The sequence below is a fragment of the Notolepis coatsorum genome (assembly GCF_963971535.1).
Source record: "Notolepis coatsorum genome assembly, chromosome: 4".
Lineage (NCBI taxonomy): Eukaryota > Metazoa > Chordata > Actinopteri > Aulopiformes > Paralepididae > Notolepis > Notolepis coatsorum.
The window spans coordinates 26,225,074-26,244,317 of record NC_140168.1 but is presented as its reverse complement, the minus strand read 5'-3'; the positions used below and the strand labels follow the sequence as shown (position 1 = coordinate 26,244,317).

At 45.4% G+C, this 19,244-nt stretch overlaps 1 protein-coding gene across 1 annotated transcript in view; it reads right to left on the bottom strand.

Annotated features, from left to right (window-relative positions):
* The window catches only part of trappc9 (trafficking protein particle complex subunit 9), a 698,770-nt gene that overhangs the window by 442,564 nt on the left and 236,962 nt on the right, over positions 1-19,244 (bottom strand). The window contains exon 17 of the mRNA XM_084311886.1: positions 3,207-3,325. Within this exon, the coding sequence (XP_084168012.1) occupies positions 3,207-3,325 (119 nt within the window). The remainder of the gene's footprint in view (positions 1-3,206; positions 3,326-19,244) is intronic.

Here is a 19,244-nt window from a genome sequence, read left to right as displayed (position 1 = left end):
TGCACTCTGGTTGGATGCCAAACCTCTTTTCGTTTTACTGTACTTGTGCTGTATAATGACAATAAATTGGAATCTAATCTAATCTAATCTACATGTTGTTATTTATTTAGGTAACAGTCATTTTTAAGAAGCAAGAGGAAGAGGACGAACATTTATTTGGCTCATGGAAATTGTGCTGGCTGTGCTCACGTAAGGGGCAGTGACTCTCCTAGTCTAAATGCCAAAGATAGTAGATAAGAAAAGATAAGTCATAGAAAGCAGTGCCAACAGGATGAAAATGGACCTTTACACCAGCGGCATCGTTAACACTGTGAGATCGCTGGACGAGTCTCAAACAGACCCTTTTTTGCCGGATCTACGAGTCTGCCCAGAAAACCTTCATACATGCGACCAAAACCTCTGCATCTGTCATTGGAGTGAATGGAGCCTGTGCCCGCTCCAATCTCCTTGGGGGGGGGGGGGGGGGGGGGGGGGGGGGCAAGACAGCCAATGCAGCGCCTTGTGCAGCCCAAGTGAGGACCTGGTTAGTCTCTGGTACTGCATGCCATAGATATACAGTATATAACTAGATGGTGCAACATTATTACAAACGTTATTAATGTGGCTATGAATTCAGGATGCTTGGACATAATTTTTGAATAATTGAAATAATTTTCATATGAAAGTCCATTATAAGTATGCAGTATGATAACTACATCTCTGACGTTTATAACAAACCAAATCGTTTGAAAGTCGGTTGAAAATGTAGCAAGCCATGGTTATTTCAATAGTACAGTACATGCAGCACCATAGACATTCATGTTGTTATGAGTGGGAGTGCTGCCTGTGGCAAGATGGCCACCATGTGGCAACCGGGTGAGTCATCTAGCCTTGTCTATGCTGCTGCATCCCCCCAGCATCAACAAGTAGCCTCGGCTAGAAGGTTACAGGTTACCAAAAGTATCACCGCCAGCCGAGGGCTGTGAGAATAAAGAACACCCGCCTGACTGTACTGCTGACAGCAGCTACATTTGCAGAAGCCACGTCCTCCAGTTTCATTCTTTTCATCCAGTTAATCCGCTTTCAGTCTTTCCGTTATCTTGTTTTCTGTCTTTCAATACACCATGAGAACTCACAGTGGTGTTTATATGCTGTCTTTCAATAAACCATAAGAACTCACACAGTGGTAAATGGTTGCATGTATATAGCAGCTTTTATCCAAAGCGCTTTACAATTTGTTCCTCACATTTGACCCATTCACTCACACATTCACACACCGACGGCGGAGGCAACCATGCAAGGTGCCAACCTGCTCATCGGGAGCAATTAGGGGTTAAGAGTATTGCTCAAGGACACTTTGACACGCTGCCCGGGAGGAGCGGGAATCGAACCGGGAACCTCCAGATTACCAGACGACTGCCCTACCTCTGTCGCCCCCATTTATAGCAGTGTTTATACGCTGTCTTTCAATAAACCATAAGAACTCACAGACGCAGTGGTGTTTATACGCTGTCTTTCAATAAAACATAAGCCTTTACAGTCCCACCATGGAGGTGTAATAAGTCCCTGCACACCAAAACAAATAAGACACTCACTTAATTTCTTTCCATGGCTACAAGAGAGTCAAAGTGAAAGTGAAAGTAAATACTGTACAACATCGCCTGGAGGGAGTTTTGGTGGCTCCGCCGGTATTCATTTGCATAAAGTAAAAACATTTTCAACATTATGCAAATGTATCCGTCGAGCCTGGCTCACAGAACTTGGAACCCAAACTGCCAAAATAGGCGATGTACTGTAGTTCTAAAACGAAGGGGGAAAAAGAAGCGGTGGCATTGCATATCTCTCCCACAAAATGTTACCAGAAACCTATTTTAATTAACCCTTTGGGTGGAAAAAGAGAAGGTTTATGAGCAAGCCGCCGTGTTTTTTTTTCCTATTTGGAAACGGGGAGCAGAGGACCAGGCCCATCTAGCAGCGTGTTTATCCAATCAGGTGCATTCCACGCTAGGAATGTTTCATTTCTTTGATTGGTTGCAATGGGAAGAGAGTCCGTTGCTAGGTGACCCAGTGAGCAGCCAGGTGAGTCCCTAGCCGCGTCCCCCTGGCCGCGTCCTCGTCTGATCTGGTGGAGACTCGGGTCGGCTACCGAACTTGGTACTTTTAAGGGTACCGACCGAATTACATCGGTACGACCGAGTAGCGATGCACGCTAGATCAATCGGTACCACATTTCTGTACCTTTAAATATTTAGTATAAGACTAATATTTACTAGACAAGGAAGTTTGGACTTTTTACAACTGAAATATCAAATAAATTGTTATTACAAGTACCGTTCTCTCTCCCTCCCCCTCCCCCTCTCCCTCCCCCTCCCCCTCCCTCTCTCCCTCTCTCCCTCTCTCTCTCTCTCTCTCTCTCTCTCTCTCTTTCTCTCTCTCTCTCTCTCTCTCTCTCTCTCTCTCTCTCTCTGGTCCTTCTCAACTGTGGCTCTGGGGTTTAATAATAATGCAGGAGTCTTACCTCGGCTCACTGCAAATACACAAACAAACACACCCTGTTATGTTTTCGCCCCTGTTTGTTTATGTTTGTCTCTCTGTTTGTTTGTGAACAAGATCTCTTGAAAGTCCAGATGGCACATAAGATTTACTGTGAACATGCACGACCCCGAGAAGAGGAAACCTTCTTTTCTCTGGCGCAGCCATCACACAACACTTTTACATTTCCAAATTAGCACATCTCCTGAGCCTGTTAAGTTGAAGTTGCTTTGAAGTTGCTGTAGCATGTAGAGGCCTTTAGTCGTACAGTCACAAAAACAATGCACCAAACTCGAGAAATATCTTTGTAATATCAGTGTGATGTGAGTCAGTATCACCGTTGTTGAATGCCGAACACACGGATTCACAGCCTGGGTCTGTAAAGGGGCGGGTCTGAACGTTTGTCCGAGGGAAGCAACAGTTGTGATTGGAGGATCAAGAAAAGAGGGCAGCTCTTCTGATTACCAGACGACCGCTCCGCCTCCTGAGCCACCGACGCCTTGACAGCGCATTCTTCTGGTTATTAGATGTGAAGCACCTCATACACTCAACTCACTCGGTCAGTCACACATCCGCACTCAAGGCTCAGCCACTCTGCCCCTAGTGGCGGGTGTCGCACGGGACGTGGTGTAATGTTTAATGTCACCATGTCTGCTTGGCATATTATATGACACTACGTGACCTTGTTTTCCTACCTTGATGTGGTTGTACTCCGCCTTGCTGGACTCGCTGCCAAACGGCCTGGTCTCCGCCCTGGCTTTGAGGACTTGGCGCAGCGGGCTGGAGATTGGCAGACCCGTCACACTGATCCCATCTGAGACGACATCACACAACATCACCCAGTCAGCAAACACACACACACACACACACACACAAACCACACACACACACACACAAACCACAGACATAAAACGCAGTTAGAACATCATACATCAACATCATGTACCATGTGTGTCTGGCTACAGAACACTAGAAGTTATGGATATGTCTTTACCTTGTTGTCACCAAGACACATTTAGTAATTAAAATGACTAAAATGTGACTAAAACGAATGTGCATGTGCAAGACAAAAAATCTAAATCAGCTACCAAAATGCTGCTTTGGACTTTGTAACCCTGCAGACGTTATACATGCACCTGCGGCTACAGTATATGACACACTAAAGGTGAGGGGGGAATATAAAAAGCGTAATATGGCCTCTTTAACTGGCACGGATGGGCATATTAGAGCAGAACGGTTTCAAATATAATTTCAAGCTCAAACCGATAGTGTGTGATTAGCGTTAGCAAGTCCTGCAAATGTATTATATTTAGAGAGGAGAGGAGGAGGAGGAGGAGGGTGTGTTCCGATTATAAGTCTGACGAGAGACCGATGACACTGCTAGTGCTACAGCCTGCTGCTGGTTGATCAAACGTAGCTGACATTTCTGTAAACACGTGTGAGAACATGTGGACTGTAATTAGAGAATGATCACGGTTATATATATATATATATCATCAGCAGCTACGTGGCGCTCCAGCGCTGGGGTTGCTCCTCTCAGACTATCCTCAGATAATGACGCAGGTGCCTCGTCTCCGACGTCAGTGGAAATGAGCCCCAGCTTTCGCACATTGCACACGCTCACACACGTTTTTGGAAATATAGGTAGTATGTACGGAGTATGTATGTTTTTGTTTTGTTCCATGTGGACGCCAGGAAGAATAGCTGTTGCCTAGGTGACAGTAAATGGAGATCCGAATAAACACACAACTGGTATTATGCACAAAGATTATCATAATTATACACATGCATACCTGTATCTTCATACATACACAAACACAAAGGAAAACACACACGTACACACATTTAGCATCTACTACTGAGGCATCAATACTGTCTGGCGCAGCTATCCCTGATATGACAGCGTTCCAAATGTCACACTTTAACACAGCGGTTAGGGTCGTTTATGGAGCCTCTGACTCGTTGAAAATATTGGATCTCATCCACAGTAGTTTGCGAATGTGTTAGAAATGACTTTTAGCGTGTTCTTATGAAGGGAAACAGGTGAGTACAGTGATATCACTACAGAGAGCTGCACAGGACAAAAAGAACAGGGTTGATTTGGATTACTTGATTAGCCTAAATCTTTAAATGTAGTATTAGAGAATAAGAAAAGTGACTGTAAAACTGTATAATGAGTTATTAGGCCGCATCACTATTTGTATATACTTTTATTACTTTATAATGAGTGTACATTGCGACGGGATCGAGGAGAGCCAGAGGCCAAAAGGCTCAAAATGGCCAGCACGGTCCTTTATTCAAACACAAATACTAAATAAACGCATAAACGTGGACTCATAAACAACAAAAACCTTTTCCGACCAAAATCCTCCTCCAAACTGAAACAAACCAAAAACTTCAAGTTCAAGTTTACAAGTTCAAGTTTCTTTACTTGCCCCGTTTGGTAGAGTAAATAGAAATTATAATGTACAACGCTCAAAAACAGATCTTCAAAACAGAGGAGGAACATAAACAAACCAAACAGACGTACTGTATTACAAGAATACATGTAAGCAGACACAGGCGTTACTACATATAAACAAACAGTAGACAATTTCAGATGACAACAACAACAGCAGCAGTAGGGATGGGTACCGAAATCGGTACTTTTAAGGGTACCGACCAAATCACGTCGGTACTACAGAGTACCGATTCACGTGAGATCCACCGGTGCCAACTTTTTGGTACTGAAAAAAAAATCTAAAAAAAATAAAAAATAAAAGAAAATCAACGTTTCACTTACCGCAAAACAAAAACTATGAAGTGTGCCACACACGTTCACGTCAACATTCATGCACACAATACGCGCTTACCTAGGATTTGACTTGATTCAACAACAAAGCAGCCGGGGCAATGGCAAGCCAAAAACGGTCGCAAGTGTTGTTGTTACACTTTACAAAGCTAGATGCAGACAATGCTCGCTGCAATCAACTTGTTCTAAATAAATAATAATGATAATAAATTATTTGAAGTTTGGAAAAAAAATTACAACTGAGGTTGCTAGATAACATGTTTAGAGACTAAAGTACAGAAAAAATTTACCGTTGGGTACCGGTATCGATTCACAGCTACCGGTACCGGTATCGGTTCAAATGTGAACGGTACCCAACCCTAAGCAGCAGCAGCAGCAACAGCAACAGCAGCACGCCTAAATTAACGTAAATGAATCCCGAGCCATTCGAGCAGATCTGGGACACCACAGGTGTCGCCAATGCCTCGTTAACTCACTGGGCATCAGGAGCTACATGTCCCACCAACCAGCTGACTGTCAGGCTCGCCATAGACCTGTTCGCTGTATACGTCAGACTCAGTGTGTGCGCCCATCAAGGGGGCAACAGGAACGTAATCCTGGTCAGAACAACGGGGCAGACTACAATATATTTGCATTTTGTTAGCCATGCTAGCGATCTAAACAATCAATCCATGCCAAAGCTAGAAGTGTAAAACTAAACTAAACTAAAAAGGTGAAAGACTCACACTCACAGCCATGCTGATTTGGCAAAATGACATCCAGACGTTTTAGTTTGAAACAACTTTCAGTCAGGGGAGTGTCATGGTTTCTCCATAGAGCCCCGTCGTACCTTTTTAGCGCAGCAGCTCGCGCAGGTAGGGGGCAACTTAGTCACGTGACTCAGTTGGTATGGCTGATTGGCTCGAACGCGGTATGTTTGTAAACAGCGAACAGGTCTATTGGCTCTTCCACATACATGTAAATAATTTCTTTAACACTAGCACAGCCGACAAGGGGTCAAATGACCCCTAGGCATTTTCAATAAATGTATCCTCGTCACTCGGTCGAGCTCCAGCTCTGTCACTCAATGACTTTTCCTAAAAGTACCCGTTTTATGTGGCACGGTTTCTGAAATTTCAAAATGACTTCAGGAAAATGTAATTAGAACGTTATTCCACATAATATGGCCGTTGGAACAGACGAAAGTCACAGCACTTTGCGAGTGTCTAGCGCAGGGGTTGCCAACCTGTGGCTCGCGAGCCGCATGTGGCTCTTTGCCCGTCAATGTGTGGCTCTTCCATCCAAAAAATATATATATATTATAATATATATATATATTTTTTTATTCTTAAAAAAAAATAAAGAATTATGTCACTCAAACCTACAGTACATTTCATTGTGGTAAACCTCATACTTTTATATTCAGAGGTAATTATATAGTTTACACTGTTTATTTTTCTCATATTTCTCATATAAGATGTCGGGTCATCTGACCCGTTCCTGGCGGGAATTAGTGACATTTTCTCCATGGCTGTGCTAGTGTTAATAAAAAAGACATAATACTATTGGTGGCTAGCTGTGCAGCACACTAACATGTGAATAAGTTCCACCTCAGTATAAATATTGCATTGAGGCACAAAGGCCATATCCTTCTTTATCCCTGGTGCTTTGGCTCATCAGCCCTGCTATTGAGGTTCACTCACAGCCAGCTGAAGCCTGAAGCACAGGATGAACCAGCTCTCCAGGGCACTGGGCTAATATCCTGGCGTATCCAGGTATAAGAAGGTTAGGACTCCTCTCTCTAGTGGGGCAAAGCGTTCTTCAGGGCAACCACATGCAGTAGTGCCATGACGGTCAGCACTTCAGCCTGCCTCCTGCACCCGGCTCCATTGTATTATTCTCTGGACAATTCATGGTGGGGAATAACATGAAAACCACATCCGTTCACTAGAAAAGCTATCCGGCCGTGCGGCTAGGTGGCGCAGTGGGCAAGGCGCTCGCCACCAACGCAGGATATGCTGGGTTCGAGCCCAGCTCTCTGCGTTGCTACCAGCTTGGCTGGTCGTTCATACTAATACAATTGGCAGTATTAGGGGGTGGGAACTTGGGAAGCTGGTGGGTGGGGATCGGACGTTGTGGACAGCGACTCCTACAGGTCGGTTGGTGCGCCTGCACAGCAGAATCAGGAAGCAACGGGGGCGACGTGTCGGCGTGTCCCTCCCACGCAGACCCTCGCCGCTGAGAGATCGCGCTGTGCAGGTGAAAAGATGCGACGGCTGCCTCCTCGTGTACCGGAGGGGACACGTGATGCAAGGCTTCGTCCACATTGCAGCCGGCCAGTGGGAGGCATGGCCTAACAGCGTTCGAGACAGGGGAGGATAGAATTGGAAAATACGAAATTGGGGGACGGGAGAAAAAATTGAAAAAATGGGGAGAAAAAGTAGATAAAAAAAAAAAAAAGCTATCCGGCCGCAAGCTAGCCTATAGCTCAGCACAAGCGAATGGAAGCGGATACGGACCACTAGCCCCCCATCTACGGGGCGAGATGGAAGGAAAGAGAACATCTACGCCACGTGTGCCTGCATCATCATCATCATCATCATCATCATGTGATCTAGTATCACTAAAGTTACAGTGTGGGTTCGAGTCCCTGTGATCTAGTATCACTAAAGTTACAGTGTGGGTTCGTGTCCCTGTGATCTAATATCACTAAAGTTACAGCAATATGTACTGGGAAGTATCTTGGGAATTACAGGAGTATTACTGAATAGAGAGCCTATTAGGATGCTAGATCCAAATGTGAAACACTGTGATTTGCCATATCTTGCTATGCTCGCTCATGCCTGTATTTTTTATGTCTGTTCTATTTTATATATATTTTTTTACTATTTTTAAACTGAATAATTTTAAACTATTTTTACTATTTGTGTTACTGAAAACTGTAAGCGGAGAGCCTATTGGGATGCTAGATCCTAATGTGAAACACTGTGATTCTACCTGTCTATCTTTTTATGCTCGCTTATGCCTGTATTTTTTACTGTTGTGAAGCACTTTGAACTGCAACCTCTGTATGAAAAGTGCTATACAAATAAAGTTATTATTATTATTATCATCATCATCATCCTCATCTTCCATAACCATACGCTTGTAAGCAGAGATTAGATACGTCTAGAGGTGAAGGACGAAGGGTGGAGAAGCGGAGACGGTGGATAAACACTATCTTTATTGACTAGTGAACTCCCAATAGGGCACGCAGCCCACTTCGAAGGCGGCAGGCACACATAAGTCTTCACGTCCCACGGCAGAGAGACGGTGTGAGTAACGGGTGGGGGGAGATTGACGATGGCGTCGTTCATCATCACACACATGTGCCCGCACACACACACACACACACACACTCCCTCACATTATTATCTGTCTAGCTCTCTGTCTACCTGCCTTGGGGGGGAAGGGGGGCTTGTTAAACTGAGCATATAAATCACTCCCCACCAAGCTGACGGTGCTTTGGCTCGAACGGTTCTGGATTGGAGCTGTCAAACTTCGTCAAAACGAGACTAATTCAGAGGCGAGATCTGAGGATGGGGAAATTGAGGCGGCGCGGCGGCTCTCTCCGCAGTGTCACCTCCGATTCATACAGACCCGCGATCCTCGTTCCACCCGGAAGGTGAGTCTATACTTAGCTAACCGGGAGCAGACGGCCAGTGGCACTGTAAACACGAAAGCGTCTTCAATATCCTGCTGGAGGATGGCAGAGTTGGAAAATAGAAGGAAACAAAGTCCGCTGCTGAGAACACGATGCTGGCCTGTGCTGATTCAGGCAGGTAGACGCCGGTTTGACAAGGGATGTTTCGATGCCGACAAGTGTGCTGGTGATACAGTGTTTTGTCACAGTGTTTTGGTTTGTGGCCCGCTAAAACATTTTACATTTAGAATAGAATAGAAATACTTTTATTATCCCGAGGGAGTTTTGACACTACAAATCGCTCACATTAAACATTTAGACAGAACAAGTCACGAATAAGAATAACAAAACAAATTGCCTACGAATAAGAATAGAATAAAAATATACAGTAAAAGAAAAATACACAAAATGTTGTCCTTTAGCTGACGGGTACTTTCAGCAGGAAGGGTACAACTCTGGCAGCTAGGGTTAGTAACATTGTTCGTCAAAACAGTGTCGAACTTGAGTACTACAGTCTTGAGTGCATAGTAGTATAGACATATTAGCATAGTAGGTAGTACTATAGGCAAGGTACTGTAGATTCGTCTTTTTTTTTATATATATATATTTTTAGGGCATTTTTAAGTGCTTTTATTGACAGGACAGAGAGGAATTGGGAGAGAGATGGGGAGGACATGCAACACATGTCCTGGACCGGATTTGAACCCAGGACGTTGCGATTACGCTGCAAGTGTATTTACGTGGTGCGCCACCGGGGCGCCCCTGGCAAGGTAGATTCCTTAGTAGCAGAATGCATACTAGTAAAACGGTTAGTTTTTTTTTCTTTCTTCTTCTTAACTTCAGATATTGATTGAAGAAGTGTGTTTTTAGTCAATGAAAAACAGCGGGGTGCCTAATTGCGACCTCAACCCCAGATGTGGGTCACCGGCCAAAAGGGGTTTGATATAGCTCAAGACAAGTTTTGATGGTGTCCAGAATTTGTTAACCCTTAACTACCACACAACAACGGGTTAACCATTTCACTACCACACTGGTGGTAGTGTGGTAGTGAAAGGGTTAAACCAAGTCACATAGCTGTACCGTCGGTCAGTACGATCCATTGTTAGGCTGACCACAACCGCTGTGCTTTGTCCTGGAACTACCTCATGAAGTGACAGTGATTGCTTTGAGTCCTGCCTGGAGCAGAACTACCTCAAGAAGCAATTGCATTCTCTGACTTCTGGACAGGAGGTGCAGTCTGGTGTTGGCTGGATGGACCGTACTTGTAAATAGAAGAAATCCATTATCCAGTAGGTTGGTATTTCTGTAGACTTTGTTGACAATAAAAAACGAATAAAATGACCACGGCCTCATCCTTAACACTTTGGATGCCACGGACGACATAACGTAAGGTTATGTATATAACCAAGTTCTGTGAGTTATGGTGACGCTCAGCATCATACTGCACTGTACTTCACTTTGTGCACGAGCACTGAATAAAAAATTCCACCATGTACCTTTACATCCCAACATTCGTCTGGCCACACCCCCATCCGCTTACCTTCATAAGCAGGTGTGTGGTCACCTACTCGCCTCCTTCCCAAACTTTCACCACAAGGCGAGATCAAGGGCCGCAGCGGCGTCTGATGCTGAGCGTCACCATAACTCACGTAACCTTACGTTCTGTTTCGTTATGGCTTCGCTCAGCATCATACTGCACAAGGGAGGCTGAGCGAGAGCCATAGCCCGACAAATGTACCCCGCTGAGGCCCCCCACAACCATCAGACCGGGGAGGTCCGAGCCCCCCCGACCCTCCCTAATGGAGGATACCCGCCCTATTGGAGGCTTACAGGAGGGAGACGGATCCGACCATGCGAAGAGGAACTCAAGCAACTCAACGCACAGGGTGAGCAGACCGTGGCTTGACCCCACGACTATACACACGCACAACCCGCATGCCACCCGGGAACGAACGGAAGGAACAACCCTTGTTACTGCCCCCAAAATCACGGGGTCAAGAGCAACCCAACCCCGTGGCAAGGCTGTAGCAGCGGAGCGCGAAGGAAGACCCAGACCCAATGAAGGGACTGGATCCCCTGAAAAAAGGGGGCCCGGAGAGGTCAATGACGCCAGGCATCAAGACCCCACCAGGCGGTCACTTAGTGACACCGCCCCCCACATCGCCAGCGTATTCGGATAAGGCCCCTCCAAGAGCAGGCCCTTTCCCCCCAATAGCACACCGCCTGGCACACTGACCCTGCAGAACAGGCAGTCAGCATGGCCGTAAGCACTCAAAAAAGGTTAACCAACGGAAGCAGGCAGTGCACCAAGGAAACCAGGCAGCAGGCTGTAACCTGAGCCTGGAGCACTGCGGACGAGACAGGCGCCAAAGGAGTCAACTGAAAACAGCCCCCCCGGCGGAAGGGGCGTATGCTGCCGTTGTTGATCACCATGACAAAGCCTCCATTAAAAAAAAACCACCCAGAGGGGTCGAGGCAGAGAAGGCTGACATGATTGGCAGACGTCATGAACGTGCAGGGGCACACTCAACCGGGTAACCCGGGAGTTGACTCTGCTCCAACACACCAGGGAATCAACCACCCTCTCTGTACAGACGGTGGTTGTTCCTATAACCCCTCAAGAAAAAACTCCAAAACACACCTGCGGGTATACACTGGCTATACCGCAGTACAAGTGTTTCAGTTTTCAAAAAAGGGTTATTCCAGGCCTACGGGTCGACGAAACATTACTTCGGACCGGGCCCGGCGGCTCGGGAAGCACAGGGTTACCAGAGGAGGTCCAAGACCACCCCAACAGCCCGAACCTGCTTAGCTTCCGAGATCGGACGAGATCGGGCGTGTACAGGTTGGTATGGCCGTAAGCCATTACGATAGTGCAGAGTACAACATGTACCCAACAAAGGGTCTCCATAACGCCTAACCCTGTGACACCCGGGCCGACCAGGCATTTTCCCCCCGAAAAAAGCACAAGTCCCTCAGGGTACCAGAACAGCAGATCTGCATCCCCGGCGGACAACGGGTTAACTGACCTGGACCAGCGCGACCAGACCAGTCCCGTGCCCTAACCATGCCGACATGCCCACTCCAGAAGAGGGGGTAGGTATGCGTCTCGATCTAAAACATGAAAAGAGGGCGCCACCCAGACGGTCCCATTTGTACCGCGCTCAGTGGCCCACCCCAAGGGCGTGAGACCCCTCTACCTATGTTCTGATCTATTCCGTTAACATCCCCCAGATATGAACGAGAATTCATCGAGACAACCTAGTAAACTGGCGCTCGGAAGAGACAAAACTCCATCCCAGTTGCCCTATAAAAACGCTGTTTTAATAACAAGCAACCAAGGCGCACTTAGCCCCTGCGTGATTCTTAACAGAACACACCGAGCCAGCACTATTGTATGCGTCGAGACCCAAACACATCAATGGATAGTCTAGCAAGACACCAAACATTGTTCCTCCAAGTCGCCTGGGAGAACGACACGGAGCCGTCGTGCTTCATGTTCCTTCCTCTTTTTATTTAAAAAAGAAAGAAACACAGACTGACATGAATCCCATGTGACGCAGCTGAGGGTAATTTTTTTTTACATTTTTACATCCCACCACCCTCGCCATAGGGAGGAGACGGAAATCCCCAGAGAGACTTCCCACGCGAGCTGTATAGATTGAAAAGAACATATTGCAACATTGAGCTATGTAATACTTGGGTTAGGGCTCTCCGAGGAGGAGGCACTGAACCAATACACACTCAATAATCGAATTGAATCGAATACACATACAATAGAGCAGAACTCCTTTTTGAAGTTCTACTCACCTTGACAATCTGAGGAGGAGGCTCTGAACTCTGAGGAGGCTCCCTCACTGGGAAGGAGAGTCCGAACTCACAGAAGGCCCGAGGAGGAGCTTCGTGAGGAGGAGCCCTAACAACTCCCTGAAACAGATCCATAACATGGACCTGAACAACTCACGGAAGTCTTACCAACAGAGACGCGCTCAGTGACGTACTCTATGGTGGGGGAATTTCTGCGGTGCACACGCCCAATCTTCCAGGGCGTGGGACCAGGAAACTCCCTCCCCCCCCCCCCCCCCCCCCTCTTACCCTGTAACGTGCTGAACAGCAACGTGACAGGAACCTTGAAGGACAGGTGGTTTTACCCCTGACCAACAGAAAAAGGGGGAGGAAAGGATTACCAGTTCACCCCTTTACGACCCCTCACCCATGATACGATGTAATGACAAGCAGAGCATGACCCAGTCATAACATGCTACATGAAGTATCTAACAGCTTCACATAGCTCATGTGCTAACCTGCTATCTGATTTTTACTAAGGAAAAAACACAGAATAGAGAGGGCCCCCTTTAAGAGCCCCGGTACCAGACTTACATATGTGCTTCTGTGGGCCAAACCTAACCCAGTTGTAGATCACAAGACACACACAACCCTTCATCACAACAAAAAATGACAAAGAACACTCTTGCTACAGAGGAATGCCGTTTTTCATAACGAGAGAATACAGAATCCTCAATTACGTATTGGCCACAGGCCTTGCCAAGCACACATGATAAGTGACCAAACAATCTTTTCTTTAGGAAAAAAATAGTTTCTCAAGCGGAAAGCACAACCCCAGCAATTAAGCAGAGGGTTACATCGTATCCCCACAAACACAGTGACACAATATATTGTAAACAACATGTCTGAGAGGAGGGTGGGGAAGCCCCAGGGAAACCGGGGGGACCACCCCTCCTTCCTTACCCTTGATACGACCAAGTTGAACAGGTAACCCTGTTAATATGTGAACACACTGTTCATTGTCATTACAGGCTGAGAAAAGAATTCATTCCTCAATCACATGTCACTAAGCATAGCATCATAGGTTAATTAACCCCCTTAGTTGTGAGTTCACGTTACATGAACACACATGTTCTCATCACAACTAACCAGATCATTTTTACACATGTAAACAACAACCCGATTTCTATGGAGAGAGAAGCTATACCAGTGACAAGACAATTCACACACAACACGCGTCGTATCCTCAATGTATTGCAGCAACACACGTTTTGGAAAACATCGTTATTACAAAACATTTAGATGGGAAGGAAAGAAGAAGTGTTTAAAGTCCGGTCGGGACCTTCCTACCCTGAGCGCAGGCCAAGAGAACTGCAATCTGGCTAACGGGGCACCGAAGTTGAACACAGCATCCCTGTGTTGACGACGAGGGTAACATCGTTGCGCCACCCAGCCGCTACGTTTCTCCATGTTTGACGCAGTCCTCGCTGGCAGGGCTCCCGGTGTAGGTTCGACTAACATCCTCTGTCAAAGATGACGTCGTAGTCAGAGTGTTTAAGGCATGTTATAGTCATAGAAAACGTTCAACAGTGTAGCATTAAGCTAACAGCCGTTCGACTGATAGCAACAAGCTAACGTTTACTAGCCTGGTAAACACAGCGAGCTAACGCCGCAGCTAACAGCTGACTGGCTAACACAGTAGGCCACAACTAGCACGCCAGCTAAGCAGCTATCCGACTGATAGCAACAAGCTAACGTTTACTAGCCTGGTAACACAGCGGGCTAGCGTCGCAGCTAACAGCTGACTGGCTAACACAGTAGTCCACAAACTAGCACGTCAGCTAAGCAGCTATCCGAGCTAAGCAGCTATCACCTGAACTGTACACAACGACATAACAAGCCACACTTCAGACAGGCCGCTGTCCAAGTCCCTCCCCTAAGAGGGAAAAGAAAAAGAATGTCAGAACACAGTTTTCAACGGTGATCCAGACATACAGCGGGGCCAGCACAGTTCCCATTTTGGGCTGCAGCCGACTTTGAGCATGGAACTCCCGATAAAGAAGATCCTATGCCCACATTTCCTCGTTAGGGTATACTTTAATTTTTATATGAAAGATGGGGCCTGCACGGGACAGAGAAGCATCCGCTCGAGAATCCTGGGTTCACCAGGACCTGGTCGCGGCCCACTAGATTGACCATCATGGGCGTCAGACCAAGATCCTCCGACCGCCCTTTAAGCGGAGCAGAGGACCCCAGCCTGGAGTCGGCGTTTCGTAAATTGTCAGCTAACCCCCACAGCATCAACAACAACCAGAGCTCGCAAGCAAAACAGTACGTACCCCATCCTGGAAACAACCGCTTCTCACAACAGTCGTTGTTTCCCACAGTCCAGCTGTGTGGCCGGAGGGCAACCCCATCCAGCCGCAGTAAGGAGGACTGTAGCTGGGGAGCATGTCAGCGGCGTGAGCTCCCAATACGAAAAAGCCGTTTGAAGGTCAGAATGATCATCATCTTCCAGACACTCCAATAACGAAGACAATATCGCCGTATTTTCTCGAAAATAGTGAGAGAGAAAATAAAGATATGATGTCAACGTATCTTCCCGTTCTTTTGTTTTCCAACTTTCTTCTACTAACAACCTCGTCAAGTGGGGATCTACCAAAGGCACTTCCTTGTGGTGAAAGTGAAGAAGGAGGCGAGTAGGTGACCACACACCTGCTTATGAAGGTAAGCGGATGGGGGTGTGGCCAGACGAATGTTGGGATGTAAAGGTACATGGTGGAATTTTTTATTCAGCGCTTGTGCACGAAGTGAAGTACAGTGCAGTATGATGCTGAGCAGAGCCATAACGAAACAGAACACGTGTTATCAGTCCGCCCCCTGAATGCCCAGCACAATTAGCATGATTTTTTTTTTTTTATTAGCGATCTGAATTCATATTTCATCAACCGAGTCCACCGTTGGGAAACCAGCCCCATCAGGCGCTCAGATGTGAAAAAAGCGCCCCCTATCGTCTCCCAGATGGCAATGCACCCTTTTGGAATGGACTCAATGAAAATGGATGTGAAAAAAAAACTCCGGAATCCACATTTGACTTCTCACGCATGTACCCCGAGCCGCTCGGAGTCATTGTGGACCATCAGAACAGCGTGTAATATGTCTTTACAGTACGTAGCATTGGATCAATAAAAGGATCGATTTTTGGAATGGCGATCAGGAATTGGAATAATCTTTTTGGATACCATCTGATCTCAGGTAAGGAATCTATTTTACCAGTCTTAGGATAATCAGACCTGTTTTCATGGAGATATAAGCTTTTCCCCTATGTGTGATATGGCTGTTTGGCTGTGCGAGCGATCAGGAACTAAGAGAATCGATTTTCAGCTTGCGGCACCAGCGTGCATACGTACACATATACTATCGATAATCTAGCGTTTATTTGAAAACGATTCATAAATAGGCCGAAAAATGACAACGTTCTAGAATATTCCAGTACAGGGCGTTTATCACAGAATCTTTTAATTTTCCTTGAAAACGAGGGCTTTTCAAAATGCTATAAAACGGAAATGAACCGATAAAAAAACAATCCGCTTCGACAATGTTGACTGGAAATGAGTCATTGATAAGCGACGGGCAGATTAGACACATAATTTAAAACATAGATTAGGCGATATTAACGCCAACATTGAAGTGGTTGATGGGCATTCAAGGGGGTAAAAAGGAAAACACGGCCGGCTCTGAAAGTGTTAATACCAGTCAATATTATCTATGTCGGAATCTTTTTACTCCAAACATTGACAGAAAATAATTACTTACATTTTTCTTAGGAATTTAACTTGATTGATAATAACAGGAGGGCCTATTGACCTATTGTTTCTAGGAAACAAGAACGAGATCCATACTTTTTGAATGAAAAAAGCCAAAAGCCTATTTATATCCCAGAGTGCCGGGGATATTATAAATTCACCCCAACCACCGCAGCAGATCCTTTAATCTTTTACATTTTGTGGTGCACATTCATGACCCCTCAAGGATGAACTCTATTGATTTTGGTGACCCCATGACCCTTTCCTTTAGCGCCATCATCAAGCCAAACCTTGAATTCTCGAATTAGTGTATCTCAAATAGCTTTCATTCTAAACGTTTCTAATTGTCTGAGCACATTCATGACCCCTAGAGGAAGATTTTGGTGACCCCCTGACCTTTCCTCTAGTGCCACCTGAAAGATATCACTGGTTTTCATATGATTATAACAACATGTAGGTAAAGTAAACATCTAGCAGGACCACCAACGACAGAGATAGAATCAATTAATTAATGAATTAATTAATCGATTACCTCTAAAAGACTTTCAATTTGTTCATTCTGTATGAGTTGCTATGTTTATGGAAATAAACATCCTGCTGATATGAGACGACGACCCCAAGTACATTCTTTTGTCCGGATGCATTAGCGGGGACAGTGTTACAGCCAGTGAGATTGCCTCAACAAACAACAAACAAATACAACGCAGCGACTTCACGGGAGGTGATAACAATCAAAGAGGAAGCTGTCAACACTGTAATCTTACACACCATTAGGCCAAAATTACGTTTTTGAATGACTTCATCTCAAATATCTTTCATTGTAAACGGTTTGCTGTGAATGAATGAATGACTTATTTATATAGCACCCTTCACAGCATGAATGCACAGGGTGCATTACACTGCAGCTTAGTATATAAAAACAAAAACAAAGTCAGAAATAAATGACAACAACAACAGACAGCAGTTAACACTTTGATTGCCTAAGGCTAAATTCATGATATACCATCCGTTGCCATCTCTATTTGTCTATGGAGAAGTTCCCCTTCTTTGCAGGGCTATAACTTTTTTAATTCTATTGCTAGATTGCCATTATTAGGGCCCATTCAAGGTCCTATATGTATTGTTCATTGTGTAGCAACGTTAAACTTTTTCATTCACATATTCATAGTAAAATATGGTCTAAAGTATAAGTATGTTTTCATCTCTTTCTGCAGCTTTCTCCAGAACGTGATTTATAGCCCCAAATGCATTATATTGATGATGAAATACAGTTTGGTAGGAATCTGTGCGAGATCAAAAATTTCAATTGGACGTACTTCTAGAAGTTTCTACGTATCATCTGATGATGACCGGATGGGCGGGGGATCGTTTATAATTCCGTGGGCAGCGTTATATCATTCATCTAGTGTGGGTGATATGATCATCAGAGCAGTTTATATCGAACACGTTCAAAAATAACGCTGAATCTTACCGTATCTTCCTCGCGCCGTTGGACGATGAGCGTGGAACTGAAATATTCCTATTATGGGATGTAGAAATACGTGATCTATTTCCAGGTTGTATAATAGTATATACGTCCAAATCATGTTGTTTATCGAGTTATTGGAAATGGATCGCTATGTATTGTGTCGAGATCGAGTCCCGGGACCTATAGAGAGTGCCCGGAAGTAATATGGACGATCAGCACTTCATCCACATGACTTCCTGTTTGGCGCTTCTGCCGATCGGCCACCAGATGGCGCTCTTGAACCGCTAGAGGGTTGAGAGGAGGCCAGCACTGTGTCTCAGGGCTGCGGAGGAAAAATATGATTTCGATCACAGATTTTTGAAATATTGATATTAAAGACGAGTTAGGGCGTCCTCTGCAATTTTAGCATGGCTAGGAAAGACGCCTAAACACGTTTTCGGCACTTAAAGTGTTAAAAAACAGTGAAACCAGATAAAAAGTAGAATAAAAGAATTTAGATAAAATCATCAGTCACTAATTAAAACAAAACTATAGGAACAGTGAGGACAAGAAAGAGTGCCTATGTATGACCAAAGGCCTGTCTAAACAAATGTGTTTTTAGCTGTGCACGTTCATGACCGCTAGCGGAAGAAGCCTATTGATTTTGGTGACTAGATGACCTGTCCTCTAGCAGCACCATCAAACCAAACATTCATATCCTAATTGTGAACGCGATAACTCGAATAGATTTCATTAGAATATTTTCCAATTTGCAGTGCACACTCATGACTGCGATAGGAATACGCATATTGATTTTGATGACCCCATGACCTTTTGTGCACCTTCAGGCCAAACGTGCAATACTCCACCAAAGTTAACAAATATATTTGCCGTGCAGAAGGCATGTGATGTTCGGGGGTCATCTGGCCTCATGGTGGCGCTATTCTCATAAAGCTAACCTTAACTACTCGTCAACGGTTCGAATTAACACTTTAATCGCCAAGGACGCCGTAACTCGTCATTCCCCGCCATGCTCATTCTGCCAATGACGCCGTAACACGTCATTGAGATCAATATTTCAAAAATCTGTGATCGCAATCATATTTCTCCCACGGAGACTTGAGATCTACTGTTGATCCCCTCTCAACTCTCCAACGGTTCAAGAGCGCCATCTGGTGGCCGATCGGCGGATCGCCCAAACCGGAAACCGGAAACGGAAACTGGTGCTCATCCAAATTCGGT